The sequence below is a fragment of the Nuphar pumila genome, chromosome 1 (genome assembly GCF_984573655.1).
Source record: "Nuphar pumila chromosome 1, dmNupPumi1.hap1.1, whole genome shotgun sequence".
Classification (NCBI taxonomy): Eukaryota; Viridiplantae; Streptophyta; class Magnoliopsida; order Nymphaeales; family Nymphaeaceae; genus Nuphar; species Nuphar pumila.
In genome coordinates, this window is record NC_143249.1 from 12,009,182 (window position 1) to 12,032,037 (window position 22,856).

General features: G+C 37.6%; 1 protein-coding gene across 8 annotated transcripts in view; it reads right to left on the bottom strand.

The window, feature by feature from the left end:
• LOC149847979 (class V chitinase-like) overlaps positions 1-18,751 on the bottom strand; it is a 39,632-nt gene extending 20,881 nt beyond the window's left edge. For 6 of the 8 annotated variants that reach the window (XM_090011816.1, XM_090011718.1, XM_090011934.1 and 3 more), the window contains exon 1: positions 17,655-18,751. In XM_090011816.1, the coding sequence (XP_089867942.1) occupies positions 17,655-18,729 (1,075 nt within the window). In that variant the 5' untranslated portion in view covers positions 18,730-18,751. Of the gene's footprint in view, positions 1-16,923; positions 16,960-16,990; positions 17,053-17,654 lie in introns of those variants that run through there. The other 2 variants (XM_090011865.1, XR_016433012.1) reach the window with 2 other exon arrangements.
• Positions 18,752-22,856: the final 4,105 nt, after the last annotated feature.

Genomic DNA, 22,856 nt, shown 5'->3' on the forward strand with positions numbered 1-22,856 from the left:
GCTTCATTTGCCTTCTTAAATTTGGTCAAATTAGCACAAATTTTGAGCTCCACATTATTCATGAATCATGCCAATATTTTGGCATGCTCACTTTCCCAATCTTTAACTTTGGATTGGTATTCTTCAATAGCTTTGGCTTTTTCTTCATCATCCAAATTTTTTTCTTCATTTTCTTCCTTCTTGGTGGGCTTTAGTTGTAGTTTCAGAACGGTACCACGTACATATCCCCAAAGTTTCTTGCCTTTGAGGTTGTCTTCCATAACGATCACCCACATTCTATAGTTGGTCACATTCAATTTGAATGAGAGGTCAATATTTGCATCTTTATCGGTCATTGTGGAAGAGTTGAAGAAGAACAAGAGTGTGAAGCTTAGACACACTCAAATATAAAAGAAAGAAATCCCAAGAGTATTCAAACACCTAGGGGCTCTGATACCATGTAATGAAGTACAAGAACAAGCATTTTATCAATAAATATATTTTTATTTTAAGCTCTCTCTCTTCTCCTTTGTGAGTGTGTTTGGTGTTTGCCCTTTGTAGCATATTGTATCTTGTCCATTAGAGACAACTTGTTTATATGTTTGTACCTTCTTGTAGTCACTTTGTGACATTATTCTTGGTACTTGTACTTTCATTACATGGTATTAGAGCATGTAACGAAGTACCATAATCTTAAAATCAATATATTTTTCAAGAAAACATAACATTGATCATAAGAAAATTTTATCATTAAAGGACATATGAATCATCAACAAGATCTTTCTTGAATCCAAGCCACACAACGATCATGAATCCTTCACGAAGCACGAACTTGAACCAAAGAATCCCAAGACCCAAAAAAGGCAAAAATGCCAAGAAGAATTTCTTGGCTTTGATACCATGTAATGAAATAGCAAAAAAATGCAAAAACAATGTCACTAAGGGCTTACAAGATCACAATCACAAAAGTACACAAGCATAAACCAATGCACTAAGGGCTTACAAGATTACAATCACAATGTGCACAAGCACAAGTCAACTATGAGACAATACAATAGCCAACAAAAGGCAACAACACAAGCATTAAGTGCATATAAGACATCAAAGAACTAAATAGAAAAATACAAAACATAAAAAGTATTCATCTTTATTGAGCATAAATGCTTAAGAGAAGCATTAAGAAAAATAGAGGCAAGTAGACCCATTATATACAAAAAGACTCAAGGCATAAAGCCATTGGGAGCTCCCAACAGTCATAAATGTGACCGTTGGGACTCCCAATGACCATAAAGCCCCTACAATACAATAAAGGGAAAATAAAAAAGAAAATAAGAAAAAGAAAAAAGAAAAATTGTCCCTAGTGGACATCTATTACAAAAAGACAAATACCCCTAGAGGGTATTACCCATTACATCATTATAAATGACATATATACACACACACACACACACACACATATATATATATATATATATATATGAATATATATGTATATATGTATATATGTACAATATGAAATAAATATATATGTATGACAGCATATATATATATATATATATATATATATATATACAACTTAACACAGGCTTCTCTCTACTGGTATATAAAGGGGATGAAACCCCTCCTCTATGTAATGCTTTCTCAAGGTATTTTGTCAATACAAAACTGATATTTTTTATGTGTGCTTTATGCCCATAAGTGGCTGATTCATTGTGTTTGTATTTGTCCATAAGTGACATTTGTGTAACTCTTGGTGTTTTGTTACATGGTATCAGAGCTTGGTGCTCTATTGTTGATTCTTGAGATATCCAAGAGACGCATGGTAGATTGTGAAGATCGGATAAAGCCTCAAGAAGCATGATTATAGCCTCACCTGAAGATTGATAGGCGTTGTTTTTTGAAGAATGTGAAGCTTTTGTCATAGCAAAATTGTGGAGCTTTGCCATAGCATGCATCTAAACAAGTACCTTCTATTCTTCTTGCTCTTGTATCTTGTATCTTGTATCTTTCTCTTCTTCCTTCTGTGGCTGACAAGGAAACGGTGACAGTTGTCCCAATTAAATTTGATGGACATAACTATAACTTATGGGTCACCGCCATCAAAAGAATTCTAATCGAAAAAGGTTTGCGGAAATATGTTGATGGTTCCTCAATAGAACCACAACCTATTCTCACAAAGACTATTAGTGAAAAAAATGGATCTACTAAAGTTCTTAAAGGAAAAGATAAAGAAAGCTCTCTTAAACTATAAGAAAGCTATGAAAGAATGGGAAATTGGGCATGCAAAGGTCCTTTCCTTGTTTATGGGAAGCATGAGTGAAGATACATGTGATAACATATTGGAGTTTGAAAGAACCGATGAAGTTTGGTTTTTTATCAAACAAACTTATACTCAAAGTGATGCTGCGTATAGATGGAAATTGCAAGACAAAATTCACACTAGCAAGCAAGGTGAAAAGAATGTGAGAGAGTACTATGAGTGTAATACTTACAAATTTTTTAATATTAAAAATCAAATTTCTTAAAATTTAAAAATGAAATTATCTAAAGCATAGGCTTGGATCTGCGCCTGGACCCAAGAATGGGCCATACAGGGTCCGAATTTGGATCTTAAGTGATAAGTGGGGCTCACAAGTACACGTGAAATACAAGTGGTGCCCACACAGATTGTGTAGCTAACATGTGTGTGAACTAAGTCCAAACTTAGTTGGACGTCCACCTCCTCCCATTTCCATATGTAGGTTGGCCTAGGTGGTGATTAGCTTCCTAATCAGGTAAAGAGATTAGGAAACTAAATAGATTATGATACAATTTAATAATTAAATTAAAATAACTAATTGAAACCTCTTGGAGATGAGTGGGACATCCCCCACTCTTTCCTAGTCATAAGAGGTAAGAAAAATTAGTACAATAAAATACATATATACATGTATACTTACCAAATTGATATAATTTTTGAGATAGGCCAAATGAGGACTCTTTTGGAAATGAGAAACCTCGTTAGGAAGGGAATTAAGGTGGGACATCCCCACCCCCATCAATTCTTTGAGTAAGATAGGAAATATATGTCTCCTATTGGGTTTGGGAAACCCAATCAGAATTTATAAGAGGGGTCCATGTGGGATGCCCCTTGTATTCTTCTCTCTCTCTCTATTGCCATTTTGTGAATTTCCCCCTCCTTCCTTCTCCCTAGATCACACGACCTCCTCTTCTTCTCCTCGAGTGTAAGACACTATTAAAGTTGCAGCCAAGCTCGGTGGTGGTGGTGCACAGCCGCGGGGAAGCCGGATTTACCATTGAAAAAGTGAATCAAGGTAGAGATATCGTAAAACTCATATTTAGGACTTGGGTGAGTGTACGTGTGTGTACCAGCTGTTTTAACGTCATATCAGACCTTAAATCAGACTTGATCCATCGTTGGATCTGAAATTTAAGATTTGATTTGAGTATGTAAAAAAAAGTGTTTAACGTTTTCATTAAAGTTTTCCAAAAACGTGTTTAAGAAAGTTCGTATAAACAAAAAGATGTGATTGATTAGGGGGCTTGGTTAATTCTAAGTTAGTTGATGAATCTTTGTTAAAAAGTGTGTGTGTATATATATATATATATATATATATATATATATATATATATATATTTATATAATAGATTTTTTATTTAATTTTCTTTTTATTATCTAGTTCCATTTGAACTAAACTTAAACTAGTCAGCATATTGTTGACTAGTTTGAGAGTCGTTGAGCTAGTCCAACGGCTATAAATAGAGTTGTTGGACTAATTCCAACGACTCTCTTGTGCTTCTTTTAGCTCTATTCCAAAGAGCTCATTCATGTGTATAAATAGGGGTCATCCCCCTCCAATTATATGAATGCTTTTTAAGCATTTTATGTGAAGTTAAATAAAGATTATTCATTTTATTCTTGTGCTTTCTTATTTGTGTCATTTTGTGGGTTTGGGTTAATGTAACTTTTATAGACACTTGTTGTCAACATTTGTGTTCTTGTTGAAGGCAGGTATTTCATTACATGGTAACAGAGCTTGGAAGCTCTTAGAGTTTTTTTAAAGTTGCTACCTCGTTTTCCATGCCTTTGAAGCAAGAAGACTCTTTGTTCGTGATTCAAGTGTTCTTATGCTTGCATAGCTGGAGAAAAGAGTGGTTTGTTGGCTTGTGTGATCGTTGACTCCTCTCAAAGATCGTAGAACCGTGATTGTGCTATTGTTCTTTCTCATAATATCAATTTTGACAATCTTTCGAAACACTGTGGTTTCAAAAATAGATAGTCATCACAAATAAACAGAATTAGAAGCATCCATAACAATAACAATGGTCAAAACAACAAATGAATGATATAATACACTCAGATCTAGAGATCAAACAACTGTCAGTTAGATCCAAACCATAAGTTGACAATCTAGACTGATATAAAAACAAGGTGCACTCAACTCACCCCAACAAACATCTCTAAATAAAAAAGGCCGTATGGATCTAGAGACCAATCAATTATCAATCATATCCAAGACTAATATCAACATGACACTTATAAACTTTGATAATTGCAGGCTGATAAGATGACTTTAAGTGCACACATAACTCACCTCAACGACTAATTCGGAATACCAACAATAATGAGTTCATAGGTCAATCAACCATCAATCAGACCCAAGGCAAGTGACAACACGTCACTCATAACCCTTGAGAATCTAGATTGATAAGATGACATGAGGTGCACACATAACTCACCTCAACGGCTAACCCTGACCAATCAACAAGGCCAAGAAAAAATGATGCATCATATAAAATTATGTGATGGACAATCCAAATGCCATAAAAAGGCAATATATACGGAAATCAATTTTCAAATAGATGAGTTCATAAAAGGAACCGATTTGAAAAAAAAATAAGGTTTCAAATCAACAATCCAATAAAGATGAAATCTTAGAATGAATGTAGTGTAATCATATGCAACTTTTACAATCTTGAATAAACAAGAATCATGTTTAATATAAGTAATTCTTCAAAATGAAGTCATAAATCCACCAATCATGAATACTCAAAGCAATAAGATAATATAATAATTTATAGCTACATAGGCTATGCATAAGCTATGAACTAAATATCACTCACAATGCATCGAACATAAACCTTCTAAGGAGCACAAGAACCCACTAGGAGGCAAAATACAATATCCATTTTATATGATAAATTTTAAAAAAAAACAAGTTAATATTAATACGAATGTCAAAGAGAAATGAACACAAATCATATGTAAAAATATCCAAGATCTTTCTCAAGCATAATAAATCAAGTATGTTTTTCAATGAACTAATTTTGCATAATGAGAGCAACATCTTAAAGACAACCATTGAAGCCACATAAAAATATGGGACATGAGCATGTCAATACGAGAACATAAAAAAATAACCATGGTATTATCAAAGAATTAAAAATCATGATGACTCAAGGTATACATCATACAATAATCTAAAGTTCTCAAAGAACACATAAAATTCACATAATATACCTAAGAATCATGCTTTGACACATGCTTGAAGTTACCAATTATCATTACGATAGAACAAATACATACAACAAAAGAATTAGTATTTTGCACAGAAAAACATATAAGCATAGTATTTAAGATTTTAAAGGAAAACACATACTCTTGTAAAATATAATTTCCATGATGATATTTTTCAAAATTTATATATTCATAATCAAAACATATATTTCATGTAAACATGCTTATGCAAAGACATATATCAAGAGTCAATACTTTTCACAATGTTCTAATTTTAATTAATTTGAAAACCTAATCAAATAGCCATTATATTTCAAACTCATTTTCAAATGTATACCATAAATATTTAAAGTAGAGAATCCAAAGAAAATACATACCGGAATACGAGAGTCTCAAGTCCAAGCCCTTCATCTATTCAAATCTTTCTTTTAAAGCACAAACATGAACAAGATATCTCGCTCTAATACCATGTCACAAAATGGCATGGAAACCAAGATACTCAAACCGAAATCCAAAATGTCAAACCAAAAAGCATTTGGATACAAACAAGACACATTGAAACAAATACAATACAAATATTGTGAATGAATGATTTCCTTAATAATGAATATTAAAAAATACATAAAGATCTCACTACAATACACTCAAACACTTAAAAAATACCTAGAACTACCCATTACTCTCTCACATTACAATGCATACACCCACCCCTATTTATAGGGAAGAAGGAGAGAAAAGAAGGGGAGGACCCTTATAGCCATTAGAGAGGATCCAATGGCTAGAAATATAAACATTGGATCCTCTCCAACGGTTATATAAAGTCAACCTTGGTTGACTTAGTCAACCCACGATGACCATAATATATAATATATAGTATATATACATATAAGATTACATCCATCTTAACAACTCCCACCCTATGTCACACGGACTCGGCTAGGGAGGCGCCACACTCGAGTCGACACGCCCCGACACGGGTGCGGCCTCGAACATGGCCCGGACTCGGTCAACGCCGAGTCGGACTCGGTCAACGAGTCAAGGCCGAGTCCGTCCATGTTTTGGACTCGGTCAACGTTGACTGAGTCCAAAAATGTCCATTTTAGGGCAAAAAAATATATCTTTTTATATATTTTTTTAAAATATATATATATATAGCATGAGTCTCAAACATAAGCCCCAGAAAAAAAAATTCTTCTTAAATATTATCATTTAATTCTCTCTCTCAATCTTAAAAGCTAATAAATTCTCATCCACGAGTACCAACACTTTTCATCCATCGAGTTCTCTCTCTTATAAAAGCTAATAAATTCTCATCCACGAGTAGCAACACTTTCTCATCCACCAAGATCTCTCTCTCTCTCTTTCAAATCTAGCTTTGAAAAATTAAAAGCTTTTAATGCTTTTAATTAATGTTATGAATTTTAGCAAAACTGCAAAAGATGTTTAATGTGTTTACCAGAACATGCTTTTAGTTAATGCTTTTAATTAATACCTTGATGATGTTTTATTCCCATGGTAGCTAAGACTCGGCTGAGTCAATGATAAACTCAGCCGAGTTTGGTTCTAACCCAGTTATACTACTATTTTAACTCGGTTAGTTCAGGATCTGAGATAACTCGGAAGAGTCACGAGCCGAGTCCCTGTATCCAAAATTTATATAGATATATGCGCACACTGGATATATATATATATAGCAGAGTCCCTGTGTCCAAAATTTTTAAAATTGCACCGCACCCGCACCCGCACTCGCACCCATGTGACATAGCTCCCACCTATTCATGAAGTTTTGGCTCAAGTTTGCATGGAAGAGACAAGATTAAAATCCTTAACAGAATCCAAGGAGGCCACGGATAATGTTCTAACTGTTTCAAGACTGGGTGCCAACTCTTATTCATACAAGCCTCCACATTTCTACAAAAATAATAATAATTTTGGAAAACCCCGGTCCTAAGATAGAAAAGGAGATGGAAAGAAAAAGTTCATTATTGTTTGTTACAACTGTGGAGAACCTAGACATATTAAGCCATATTGTCCAGAATTTAAAGCTAAAGAGGAAAGAAAAGTTGCTTCAGTGGGTACCTCCCAAGTCGACAAAGAAAATTCAAGTAAATCCACAGAGAATATGTCGCTATCTCAATTAATGGAAGCCTTACAACCTCTCCTCAAAGGTTCCTCCACAACTGGTATTGCCATCTCTACTTCATCACTCCCCTGTTATGACTCCTTGGTTCCTAGATTCTGGTGTTTCATTTAATATGATCTATAATGGTTTCATGCTTACTAATCATAGTGTTGATTCAAGTAGAAAAAGTGTTTTCACAACGGATTCAAGTAGAAAAAGTGTTTTCACAACGGATGGTACTTCTTTTGATATTAAAGGAATTGAGAATTTTGAAAAACCTCAAAATTTTTATATTTCAAAAATAAAAATTATTCCAAAACTCAACTTAAGCTTTCTCTGTCTCTTAAATCACTAATCAAGGTTGTAGTGTCTCCTTCACATCTGACCAATGCTTAATACAGAAACTCTAGTTCGGGAAGCAAATTGGGAAAGGGCATAGAGAAGGAGACCTCTACTACATGGATCGGTTAATTATTCAAAAGAAACCCTTTTTGTCTCAATGTACAAAAATTGGATTTAATTTTGTGGCACCAAAGACTAGGCCATCCTAGTATTGCTAAATTGTCTAATGTATCTCATTTGAGAATTTTTTCTAATGAAAAAATACAATGTGATGATTGTATACTTGCAAAGATGAAATCCATTCTTTATCAAGAGAGAACATTTTTTGCTTCAAAGTCACTTGAATTGATACATTCTGATGTTTGGGGCCCAGACCCAGTAAAATCTAAAGGTGGATATGCATATTATGTTATTTTTGTGGATGACTCTCGATATACATGGATCTACTTTCTTAGGCACAAACATGAAGTATTTGAAAACTTCAAAAAACTTCATAAATTAGTTACAAACCTTTTCAAAACAAACATATCTATCTTTTGTTCTTATTCATGGGGAGAATAAATGTCAAATGATTTTAAAAGCTATTTGGATTCAAATGGAATCTTGCATCAAAGGTCATGTGCAAACACACCTTAATAGAATGGATTAGCCGAACGAAAACAGAGGCATATAATAGAAACTGCAAGGACTTTGCTCATCTCCAAAAGTGTTCCAAAACATTTTTGGGCAGAAGCAACACTTACTGCAGTTTATCTTATAAATCAGCTTCCATCCTCAAAACTTCAAAATGAAAATCCATACGAAAAACCCTTTAAAGTTTCGCCTGATTATTTTAGATTAAAGGGCCTTTGGGTGTAAGTGTTTTGTGTTAACTAAGAAAAATGACAAGTTATCTCCAAGGGTCATCCCGTGTGTATTTTTGGGATATGGTGAGAGTCAAAAAGAATTTCAACGCTATGATTTTGAAAATGATAAATTATATGTTTCAAGAAATGTTATCTTCTTGGAACAAGCAATTTTTTTTATAAAGATGTGCCTAAGAGAGAAGATGAATATGTATTTTTAGAATTAGATTCTAAGAATGACAGTGATTTGATATCAGAAGAAAATTAAATTAATGATGATGAACTTCAAATACATGCTCAATGTGGTGGACATCAGGATTCCTCTCAAATCATTCAATATAAAAGACGACAAGAGAACTATCATCCTAATGCCTTGAAAAAATATTTCAACCTAGAAGACCAAGAAACTAGAAACATTAGGCACTCTGAAAGACAACACAAAGTACCCGATAGATTTGTAACATATGAGTCTTTTGCTCCTCACTATAGAGCTTGTCTAGCAAAGATTTACTCCTATTTCAAACTATAGTGGTGGTTTCTCCTTGTTATAAAAAAGAAAAGGGAAAAAGCAGTCTATCCAACAGTACTGTTTCTATCAATTAGGGATCCATGAATTGTCGTTACTCGTTACTTAGCTACTAATTTTAACAGAAAGATGCTGATTATCTTGCATCCAAACTCCAGTTTGAAAATGTATAACAATAATTAGTGTGTCAAAGGTTTGAAAATTCAGTGTCCTATTAGAGTTCTGCTGACAGAGCTATCATAATAAAATGTTGGGGTATAGTTACTTTCTGAAAACACATAGATACTTAAGCAACTTTTTGTATCCTAATATATATATATATATTTTTTTTTCTAATCCAGAATGGGATTTCAAGCCATAAAGTCCTCATGCAGAAGAGTGTTTTTTTATTGCATTGCAACTCTGTTTGGCTTTTTTCCTTTTTCAATTATATACTATGGTATCAAAGAACAGAATTCTACAAATATCGCATAACCATCTTTATCCACTTCCCTTTATTCCCTTATATCTCCCCTTTTTCTATGAAAGGAAACAAGGTCCTCCAAAATATATTCACCAACACAACAAGGTAGACACTCAAAGAGTTCCACCAAAGCACCAAAAGAATATTCACAAGCCACAAAATGGGCTTACACACAAACACCCACTAAAAGGGCAAACACAAGGAATAAAAAATAATATTCTATTGATCAAGACCATGCAAGAAGCATACATTGAAGTTGGGTTTTGCCCCATATTTATACACAAAGAAGAGGGAGCTTCATAGAAAGTCGTTGGGGTCCCAACGACTCTAAATGGAAACGTTGGGAGCCCAACTACTCCCTATGTTGACTAGTTTAAAACCAAAAACAAAAAAGTTAAAAACCTAAACCTAGTTACTATCTAGTATATATATATATATATATATATATATATATATATATATATATATATATATATATATAATGCACACTTATTTTTAACACTCTGCACTCCTGTTATTCATCATCCATAAGAGGGCATTTAATTGCAATGAGAAATCTTTACAAGCAAATCTACATCCATGTGACATAACCCTGGACCCATTGCACGGGTTCAGAATTTCTTTTCCAAAAACAACCCCCCGCCCTCTTCTTACTCAGAGTTCAAAATCTCAAACTTTATCAAACTGTGCACTTAAAAATTATTGCATTGTGTTCTTCAGTCATTTCTGCTGATGATTGTCTAGCCTCATCAGACCTCAGCAGGTAAGAGTTGAATTAAGCATCCAAATAAGACCTACTAGCATGTGCTCAGCCTGTTTTTTTAACCCAAGCCAATACCACAATCAGCAAGTCCCTATGAAATCTAAACCCCAGATACGGCTTCAGTCCCAGGTAGGGAAGGATAGAACAAACGTGCGGTCTTATTTCCATCCCCATTACCTTATATACTTGCAATGGGAGTCTTAAATCGTTTTATTGTAAGCTCATGCTTCTCACACTCATCTCCTAGCCAATATGTATTTGATTCCTTATCGAATTCCCAGCTCCAGATGTTGCCCCAATAAAAAACTTTTAAGTGAAAATTGAGACAAATAATCCTGTTTCTAGACTCGCATTTACATCTCACACACCAAAGTTTTCATCCACAAATGCTTCCCGAATCGAAATTGTTCCCGGTGCAACCCAGGGGCAAATTTGCTTTTCCTAATCAGCTGTTTTCACACTTTCAAGCATTCAGAGTGAGACCTCCATCATATAATCAAAGAATCAACCATTTTCGCAACCACATTCGCTTGGAATTAAACAATAACACCAACTCGAATGGAAATCAGGTAAAAATGGCGCGTTTGTAGACGCAATTCAACGAAAGAAAGGGGGAAATCGACGCAAGCGACCGAGATCTTCAACATTCTCATCCATAATCAGCACGAAAAAGCCGGAATCGGCAATCTTCGCCGAACAAACGATTACTGCTACGAAAAAACACCAAAAAAACCATAATAAACAAGGAAAAAAAAGAAACAGAGAGAGAGAGAAGAAAGAACATGTTTGCGTAGGAAGTCCCATGTGCTCGGAAAATCCATGAAATCCGGACTCCTCTTTTTCCCAAACTAGAATTTGAGATCCGTTTCTCCAGATCTTCAGATCATCGAGAGAGAGAGGTTGCTTGCTTTGCAAAGTTTCGTAACGAACATCCAAACGTTTCATTCATAGAGTAACTGGGTCGGGTATACCGACCCGAACCGATTAGGCCAGACCCGATTTTGTTCGACTCGTGGGTTTGGGTCTGACATACAGACCATTCTCAGAAACGGATGGGTTCTTGGGTGAGAAAAAATTAGGCTTGAGCTTGTTTATACCCAACCCATTTTATGTCAGACTCAAATGGTTTTATACGATTTGTACCATACTTAACCAAGTCCAAACGCTACCTGTACCAAATTTCATTCCATACCCAACTCGAACCTTAACCGACCCAAACACAATTTGTACCCAAACCCTTTTCATGTAATGTTCTTTTCATCTCTAAATTTAAGTAATCTTTATAAGAGTAGGTGGTAGCTGCCTACAGTAATATTTTCGTGACTGTATAAATATGTTATAGATTTTATAAGGATCTATTCTTGGTCTTATGGGCAACTGGTCATACTGCTTAGTCTGGCCAGCTCAACAGTCAAAGGTTGTTCACCAACACTTTTTCATGTGTTGAATAATTTTTATTGACCCTGAACATCACCTCGTGCGCAGCTGCCTAGCGAAAGCTGATCAAGCGTATTTTCAAATACGAATTCAATCTAGTTCATGTTGCTTAGTGCATAATTGCTTCATATCGGCTATCACTTTTGAAAGGGCTACAAACTTGCCTTAGACCTACGTGCCATGGAGCGTATTGTGACTTCATGCGCATGACACAGCAAAACCTCACCACTAAAGGAACAAGACCTTGTGGCTCCCACTTTGAAAACCAGTTGATGATTGAACACCATAGCGAAGAACATCATCCAGACTCATTCGCCGACACCTAGGCATTCACTCGCCTAGCCCCAAGTCATCATACTTGGTTGAAACCACCTAAGGTGATTCCTTGAAGAATTAGCCCTAACCCATACGCACTCCTATGCATCCAACCACTACGCATGAGAAACTCTTGCAAACCGAGATGTCCTTAACCAAATCTTCAAAGGCAACATCCTCTGATCTGCTAGCACTGCTTAATCAAACAAGGCTCTACGTTTGAGCCATCACACAAAGATGCATTAATGCCGATATCATTGCTTATCGTGTGTGGCTCTATCAAAGCGCATCACCGATCAAGCCAACGCATATTGTGTGCTCCTACACTCAATGTGTTTTTTACTTAGTAGAGCTCTGTACTGCACATGCCCCATTCCGAAGGCTCGATCTGGGACATTCTCCCCCACCCAAACCATTATCGTCCTCGATAATGTCGGTGCAAGTAAAAACACAGTCTTAACTGATATGTCAGTTTTCTTTTAGATTCATTTTTGGTTTACTTTATTTCTCTACCCTACTTAACTTGTTTTGGTTTTCATCTACCATCGTCGCAACCTTTAACACACCAAATCTCATTCATTAACGCATCTCTGATCACTTAGACAGCGGTCTTCCACTCCATCAACATCGAGCATCGTTTGCTCATGGGACCCAGTGCAATCTCAAGCACAAGCAGGTCATCCTCACCCATACGACAAATTTGTCATCTTTATGCTTATGGCTGGGGTGCCTTCCAACCTCAGGAAGGGAAATTTCAAGCCCTTTGTGGTCCTTGTAGAGAAAGACGATCATCAATGTGTGTCGTAGGGATATCAACTCCCTTAAGTACCAATATGTGGTTTTTCAATGGTCCAAACTAGTCCTCAAGTAGAGGATGCTTACTTGCGTAACACCTAAAGCGGTTCTTAAAAGCGTCTTCCTGGGCACTTGTCCACACAAGGGGCAAAACGACCTAATGCTGCAACTCTCATCCAGAACCAACACACTACAACTCTCATCCGGAGCCAACAAAACGTTCCCACAGGAACCAAACCAACGAGCCAGGAACAATATTTTTTTTGCACACATAATCTACAGAGAAACTGTCAACTCAAGAAACCAAAAGAATGAGCATTCTGCTCAACATGGGCACTTCGCTAACCTATAATCTTGAAAGAAAATCTAGAAGTTTAATTAAGTCTCTCATACCCAAAGGTGTAAATTCATCCAGCCGAATCCAACGTGCATTCTTTGCATGCACAAGGCAAACGTCATGCTCCACATGTGAGCCTAATGCACAACTTGTAAGAATCTTTGACTTATATACGTTCTCTTAGCCAACTGAAAAGCAGCATTACACTTCTGCTTATCATCGACAAGATGACCCATACCAACCTGCTAACATCTTGTAACATCTTGCTTTCTGTACTCGGTCAATCACACTTCAACTGCGCAAAATTATGTAACCAAGATAAACCATTGTTGTCATTTTCAGTGTCGCACACAATGAAGAACAAAGTCTCCATGAATCTTTCTGCTCTTATGCTAATTTATCACGGGTATAAAATTTTTCGCAAACCCACAACATGTCAGACTGCCCAGTCTGGCCAGCCCAACGGATAAAGGTCATGCACACATCTTTTCATGTGCTAAATATCATTTTCATTGGCCCTACGCACCACCTCATGCGCAGTTACCTAGCGAAAGCTTATCAAGTACATCTTCAAATACGAATTTCATCTAGTCCATGCCGCTTAGTGCATAATCATCCCATACTGGCTATCACTTCTGAAAGGGGCACAAACTTGCCTTAGCTCTTTGTATCATAGAGCGTATCATGACTCCATGTGCACGATACGACAAAACCTCACCACTAAAAGAACAAGACATTACGGCTCTCAGTCCGAAGACCAATTGATGATTGAACACCATAGTGAAGAGCACCATCCAGACTCATTCGTCGGCATATAGGCATTCGCTTGCGTCGCCCTGAGTCATCATACTCTGTTGAAACCACCTAAGGTGATTCCTGAGAGAATTAACCCTAACTCACACGCACTTTCATACATCCAACCGTTACGCGTGAAAAACTCTTGCAAGCTGAGAGGTCCTTAACCAAATATTCAAAGGCAACAACATCAGATCTGCTGGCATTGTTTAATCAAACAAGGCTTTATGTTTGAGCCGCCACACAAAGATGCACTAACGTCGATATCATTGCTTATCGTGTGTGGCGCTATCACCGCATGTAACAGGTGCGCTCCTACACTCGATGCATTTTTCACCCAGTAGAACTCCGCATTGCATATGCCCCATTCTGAAGGCTCGATCTGAGACACTTAGATTGTCTTAATATAACACTCATGCAGGTTTTTATAAGCCATAAGGGGTCTTGGTGTAGTGGGATGTGACCTGAGCCATGAGCCACTAGACAGGTGGTCTAGGTTCAAATTCCATGGGTATCACCCCTTAATCCAAAGTGTGGCAACTCCTTGAGGTTACACCCATGGAGTTTTCCGTCGACTGTAAATAGGCTAGGCAACTGAGGGTGGTTTCTTTGTGTAAATATTAAAAAAAATGTAGGTTTTTATAAGATTTAAATTTTTACAAGCTATAAAATTTATAAAAAAATTAATCAAATTTTTATAATCGTTTTTGTATGATAAGGAACCTTCACTGAAGCAAGGAGAACCTCAAGTGGGGCCCCACGACCACCCTGTCTTACGCAATCCACCTCACAAAGCTAAAGACACACCTCTGTTTCATGTCGCCATGGACTTGCAACATGCAAGGGAAGGTTGATTTTTGAATCATTATAAAATTCTGCTCAAATGTCATAATTAGATTACTAAAAAAACCACTTTTTTACTAAACTAACCATGTAGATTACATCTCTAAGGTTAGATTTCCAAGAAATTAATAAAAAATAAAAATTAAGACTATCCACACCCTCCTACCGTTAGGAGAAATCAATCACTAAGGTTAGATTTTCAAGAAATTTAAAGTACTTATTGCTGGATGTTTGTCATTTCTTATTTACTAAGCGACAATCTTTTTTAAAATTAATTTAATATAAAAAATTTATTATCAAATTGTAGTATAATATCAACTATTGATTCTTTTACATCTTTAAAATACACATTTGAGCATGTTTTTTTTAACGGGACAGGAAGAAAGAAAAGCATTGTTAGTCGAAATCTCGTTAAAAAAAAAAATAGTTTCGGGAATTGAACTGGATAAAGCAGTACGAGAAAAATGGTTCCACTGCTGATGCTGTCGACCGAACAACTCTGATTCCAAACAACCTGAGGCGTTGGAACATCTCGTGTGGCCCTTGCTCTTTTTTCAATTAACAATAAAATAAAAGGCCCCTAGATGCTTCTTCTTAAGCTTGATCGATGTTAAAGGTTCAAAGTTGAACTCTGAAAGGAACAGTCGGGAGAGAGATGGAAGTAGACTCGGAGGTGGTTGGTGGTTTTTCAGCCCCCTGCAGTCACCAACGCCAGGATGCAGCCTTCTTCCCCGGCCGCTTGCCGGACTCAGAGCCTCCCTCCGAGCATGCATGGTCCACCTTCTCCGACTGGATCGTGGGCCTAGATAGCTGGATCGATCAAGAACAGTTGTTGGTGCTCAGCTTATTTACCTAAACGAGCTGGCTCATAGCTCGCCTCGTCAAGCTCAATTTCCAAGACAAGCAGAACCGATCTGAACGTTTCTCAGCCCTAAATATACCTAACCTGTGTATCTATTAGGTGGAGAAGTGTGGGTCTTGGATCGGGTATGTTGCCCTGTTGGCATCCTAATTCGGTTAAACTCTGTGGTGGGGTTTTCTCTTATTATGGTTAGAACCGAGCCAAGTCCGTGCTGTAGAATATGACAAAAACAACCCGACTTTCTTTGACTTGTGCACATTGACATCAGCCATCCTGGTTTAATTTGGCCCTACTGGTTCCTATGGTCCTAAGCGAGTCCAGTGTACGGTCGCACCTGGACACCTCATGGATGCTGGGTCGAATGGGATAGGTGCACCAGCACTGGGTGTGGGCCCCGGAAATGGAGTGTTGACCTACTCACAGGTGGCAGACTTCAATTGGGCCAACAATGCAAATGTTGTATATGATGGGCCTACAGTGTCCACGTACTCATATGCAAGGACAGCTTGGATAGGTTACGATGACGTGGCATCAATCACAAGGAACATTAAGTTTGCCCTGGCCCACCAACTCTGAGGATACTTTTTCTAGGCTGTTAGACACGATAGTAATTGGACGCTGGGGAGAAGTTACGTGGGAGCTGCTATTTTAGGGTATGTTTGATCGTTGTTTTGTTCTTTTTGTTTCAAGTCTAACAAATGTCGGGAAGAATGAAAAAGAAAAAGCAAACCCTAATCAATATAAAAAAAAAAAACTTAATCAAGATGAAGAAACTCTAATTGGTCAAGTTGAAACAAGTGCATTTCAAAGTAACGCGATAAATTAAAATCGTTCAACTCATCACATCATCATCACTATTAGTGTATATGAATCGAACTTTTAACAAATTAATCAACATGAGGGCTTCAATATATCTTATTCAAAGTATGACACCATCTTATTTCAACATACATATTGGAAAAACACCATATTTCCGTTTACCATTTCAAAGCCCTTTCATATTCAGCAATATATATATATATATATATATATATATATATATATATATATATATATATATATATTTCAACATGGCCCTTTCCACGACGTTTCACCCCCAAGTCGTAGAAGCTGCAAACAAGACTACCACATTAAAGATATGTGTTTGGTAGCACAACACCAAAATAATATCCCATAGTACACACGGCATGCTACAAACCACAATATCTTAGTCAAACCAAGAAGCTATACATTTATTTTCCTCTAGACCATTCCAAAAAAAAATATCATCATGGACTCTATAACATATAGAACTAGGCCAATGTCATGGTGACGCCTGTGTCAAAATGAAATGCCATTTAAGGGGCGTATCATGGATTCATGGGTGGCATAAATCTGACACGTTTTGACACAGTGACACGTACTGACAGTGATTTAATATTTTAAAATTTTATTTTATTACTTTTTAATAATATTTCAGTAAAAACTACAATTTTCATATATTCAAACATCAACAAAATAGGTTTTTATTGATTAAAATATTAAAAATCCATGCCACCTTCACTTATTTTTTGAAAAAAAAAATCGAACATGAGTGTCAAGCTTGAATCACGTATCAGGTCGTACCCGTATCTTTTTGTGCCATGGAGTGACACACATGCCTTTCACTTGATAAGATCTTTGTATATGAAGAAAACGAAAACTTTAAAGTCAAAGTCAATGTCTTTACTCACCAGTCTGTGAAAGTTTCCAATCTTTGTCTGCACCCACGGACCATGAGAAGTAACCAAGAAGGCCTTTCTGCTTAGCGTAGGAAACCTTGGCTTGGACCGACTCCACGTCGTCGTACCCGATCCACGTCGTATCCGAATAGCAATAGTTGACCACCCTGGTGCTGTCGTAACCGACTGTTGCACCTTTCTGTTGAATGAAATCCCTAATTCGAGAGTAGGTCATGGTAGGCTCACCAGCTGGTGCAGTTGCAGGCGCACCTAGACCATTTTGGTTCGGGTCCACAAGGGCCCAAGTGTAACCATAATAAGGAAGGCCCATAACCAACTTGTTGGCACCGAGCCCACTTATGATCCAAGAGTCTATACCTGAGCTCGTGCTGATGGGGCTAGTGGGATCATATAGAGCAGCATGGGCTGCTGTTGTTTTGGAGTTGGACGGTGCATGGTAGTCATAGTCCATCAAGTTAACCCAGTCCAAGCTATCCCTTATAGCATCCACAGGGTAACTCCTACTCGCAGGCCAAAGGATCGTTTGGCTGAAGTAGACGGCCGAAGTCAACAGCAGTGTCGGATTGCCGGAAGTCGACGACTCGCTGTTCACAGCGGCTCTCCATTCCTTCAGAAGGGTTCCGAAGTCGGCCATCTCCGGCACCGTTTGCGGGTACTCCCAGTCGAGGTCGAGGCCGGAGAAGCCGTTGGTGCGAGCGAGGGAGATGGAGGAATCGATAAAGGATTTCCGGGAGGCAGGACTGCTCGCCATGGCGGCGAAGTCGGAAGCCTTCGAGTCCCCGCCACCGATGGAGAGCAAGGTCGTAACAGAAGGGTTGCTTTGTTTCACAGTGGAGGTGAAGGAGGCCATGGAAGAAGAGATGGAGAGCTGGTAGGTCTGAGGGTCGAGGCCGGCGAAGGCGCAGAAGAGGTGGGTGAAGAGGTTAGAGTTTATGGAGGAGGCTTCGAAGCCGCTGGCTGGGAACCAGTAAGAGGCCTTGACGTTGGTGGTCTGTGCTTGGGAGGGCTGCATGGTGAAGAAAGAGAGGAGCAGGGTGAGGAGGAGAAGAGGGTTGTGGGTTGCCATGATGGATATACCCACGGGAAGCGATTTGGCATCATTAAGGGGTGGTCACGTTGATTTTAAGGCTCTTTTTCACGCGGTTTTGTGCTCTTTTCCACACGGAAAGAGAGCCCCAAAATCAACGTAACCACCCACCCCTAGGGGGCGTTTGCATGTCTGGTAAAATGGGTATTTATCGACTGACGTGCATTTTTACGGTACCCAAAATTTTGAAACAAACATGTTACTGTGAAATCCCCTCGACAGGCGTGCAAAAATGCACGCTGGACCCCTTTTTTCGAAGAAATGAATCCCATGAGGGGTCCGATTTCATTTTCACGGCAGTGGATTCCACGGAAAGGGTTTGCTTGTATAAAAAGAAACCAACACTGGTGATGTTTGCCGATCAACAAATCATGAATGGATCTGTTTTAGGGGATAAAAGTGGCATCTTGACGTACAAAATGATAAAACCATGTTGCTGCCTTGCTAGTAGTAACCGTACACGTATACCGATGTGACGTTATCAACGAAAATGTCAAGCTTAATGCAAATGTTTCCAGGAAGCTGCCCTGGAAACAGAAACCGCGTGGAAATGGTACTAAGAATTGATTTTGTAATGGGTGAATTCTATGGTGGTACTGTGCCACCATAACACACGGTGGTATACACTTGATTTACACATAACTAAGTTCTAAAAGCAAAATCTAACCTTTGGATGATGTTTGGTACGTTTTACTTATTATTTTCAAGTATTAAAGTTAAATCAAATATAACGTTTTATACCATTTCTAAACCGCCCTTGTTTTCATGAATTGTGAGCCATCGATTTTTTACCATTTCACATTAAACATAATGAAACCTTTTAACATATTAAACAAATCATGCTAAACACATATGCAAGGTCATATTTATCATTTGGTTGTTAGATTTTGTAATAGCATATGGACAGTAGCCATCTGTGTCTTGTGCTTTACCGGGTCCTTGTAAACAAGGACCGGAGGGAACTTTGAATACCCATATGTTAAAACCATTGCTAAAGGTCCCACAAGCCATTGCAATGACTTTGGTTGCCAAAACTTTCAACAAAGAGTCGAAGGGCTTTTGAAGAGTTTTTTCCATGTTTTTTCTTAAATCTGACCATATAGATGTGTTTTACATGATTCATTTTATAAGAGTCCACACTTGAATCATCCCATTTTGATATGGAAGTAGGTTCTTATAAGGCTTGAAAATCTATGCTCTAAGATTTTTATAAATATTCAAGGCTTAAAAAATCACATTTAAAAAAAATAGTTAGTTATAAAAGTGGTTAGAATCTACCACCTTCTTTTATATATAATGAAGGTAAGAAACTAATGAGCTAGAAATCATAGGTGCAAGTTGTATCCCCTCAATCTAACCACATAGATATATTCAACATGGTTTGTTTGTTAAAGATCAAGCCTTGGATTGTGCTCTTCTAACATAAAAATAAGTGATCTTTTGTGTTAATTTTTTTTGACAAAAATTAAAAAATTTTGAAGAAAAAAATGATTTCTACTATAAAATTCCTTATCTTAATTAGTAGCCAATATTTACCCATATGTATAAGTTCAATCTACTTTGGGCGTAACTACCCGTGTAGAATACCTTAATTCTACGGTGTTGACCAAACTATAAACCACTTTTTGTGCTCCCAAGTAAGTCATAAAGCACTACAGTGAAAGAGGACACGTCAGTAGTTAGCCGAAGAGTCAGACTAGAAAGTTATACCAGATCTCCATGGTTTATAGTTCATGCTATATCATGATCTTCCCAGAGTCTCATTTGTTGTGTGAAACATAGTCCCTAGGATGTATTTAGCAATCATTGTTTTTTCCACATGAACTACCTCGAGTTTACTATTTTCTTTGTAACTTAACTAAGTTTCTCAAGTTCTTCCTAGGCTTCTGATATTCACCAAGATCTAAGCATACTGACGATGTAGTGACACTACATCAATAAATCACCGATGACCCATGCTTATGGCGGCTTCCACTCAGACGGCTGTTTGGTAGCCGTTTCTATCCGTCGTCTCTTCCAGGATTTATGGGGTTAAGCCTAGCATGCTAAGTTGACTTAAGCTTCTAGTAAACTAACTGAAAGAAGAGACTCTTAGGACTTTACTCAAGTACTCAATTTTGTTTTTATGCATGTGGTTCTACATTCTCTATATGTATTTTTGTCTAAAATACCATAATTCTTTAACATGAAATTTGTATTGAGAACTTACAAATATATGAAATCATTCCTGACATTACAACAAACTCATGTGCATTCATTTTCTCTTTCATGAAACATGAAACATATTTTACAATGCAACTGTATCAAATACAAGATACATTAATGTTCTCAAACATATATGATTTTATGTAAGCTAACTCATACAAGTAACAAACATACTATGTATTATTAACTAAACATGTTTATAATATCCTTTACCTCGAAATGCAAATATTGAACTTCTAACCTATAGTTGAATCGCTCGTTGATGTATTAGGATTTGTTCAATACATAAAACTTGCTTACTTAATTGCCAAACCAATATTTCTCATAGTTTATAAAATTACTAAACTACTATTCTTTAGAAAGGTCTATCGATATTCATTTTTTTCTCCATTTTGTGTTTGACTATGAAAACAAAATAATAAGATTCTTCTCTAAGTCCCAAATCCAAGATACCAAGATTTGTCCAATTTTGAGTTCAGAGTGAAGGGTTATGCCTAGATTATTGATAAGGGCAAAAAGGTTATTTTACTTCTCGAACCGTCTGGATCCTTCAAATCTAAACTTCTAAATTATCAAACTCAGTACTCGTCTGATCTAGGTTTAATTTGAACCTGAACCTTCCTGATTCAGTTCCGCATTCCTCGACTTGGATCCAAATCCATTTAATACGGATCCGACTGAATAGAGATTCAGTCTTTGCTAGGTCCAAATCCAATATAACAGATCGAGGCCTTGGTTCTCTGCTATGGTGCAAAAACTAAAACCTGATACAGTTTTGGGTTTGTGTTCGAACTGGATCCAAACTTGCTCTATTCTGATTTGGTTCTAATGGATCCAAATCTGGTCACTGGATTCAATCATAACCCGGTCTAGTTTGACATGAGTCTTATTGGATTTGTGTTATGGTAAAAAAAATTGAGATACCCCTTACCTTGGTTTTCTCCATAATTATGTGATATATATATATATATATCTTAGTTCCTTTTTCTTAAACATACAATGGGTGTGAAAACTCACCCAAACTGAGACCTCACTGACCCTGCCTGGGCTGCATCCAGGCCGGTTTCCCACAGACTCAGTCTGGTCAAGCTCGGACCAAGTTAGACAATATATCCTTTTTTTTTTTACTTAGACCCAACTCGGTCTGGGTGGGTCTTATTTCTAAGCAGGGACAGCTCTCTGTCCCGCTTCCTCCCCGTCCCGACCAGACTCGGTCTCGCTGAGAGAGTGAAACTCTCTGTCCCTCCCCTTATCTTGACCAGACTTGGTCTAGGATACTCTTTGTCCCTCTCCTTATCTTGACCAGACTCGGTCTATGAACCCAGACCCAGTCGGTCCCCCTTCTGTTGGGGGCAGGGCGTCCCTGCTTAACCCCCTCCCCCCCTTGCGGAAACCAGAGAGAGAGACCTTGGATCGAGGGCTTTGCAGCAAACACCTCGTCTTCTCCTCTCCTTCCTCCCTAACCAAAACACTTGAGAGAGAGAGAGAGAGAGAGAGAGAGAGAGAGAGATCATAATGGATCTTCTGATCACACCAAAACACCTTGTCAAGCAGCGCCTTTCAGATGATGGGAAATAAAAGGAAGAAACAGGGATGACAAAGGGGTAATCAGGCGGGAGCCAAGGATCTGACGGTTGACGGTTTCCCGATTTTGGGTTGGTCAAACCAGTCTCTAATGAACCGTCCGATCAATAGGATCAGACGATTGACAGTTTCTCGATTTTAAAGCCCTTTTAGACGTTGTGTTAAAAAAGTTTGGTCCTTCCTGTCCCCCCACCACCTGTCATGTTCAGTACCCCTCTCTCTCTCACTCAGTTTCCTTCCTCCACTTCCTGTGTGTGTGTGTGTTGTCCTTTAGTTGGTAAACCCCTGCATTGTGCATCCACCGTCTGCTGCTGCTC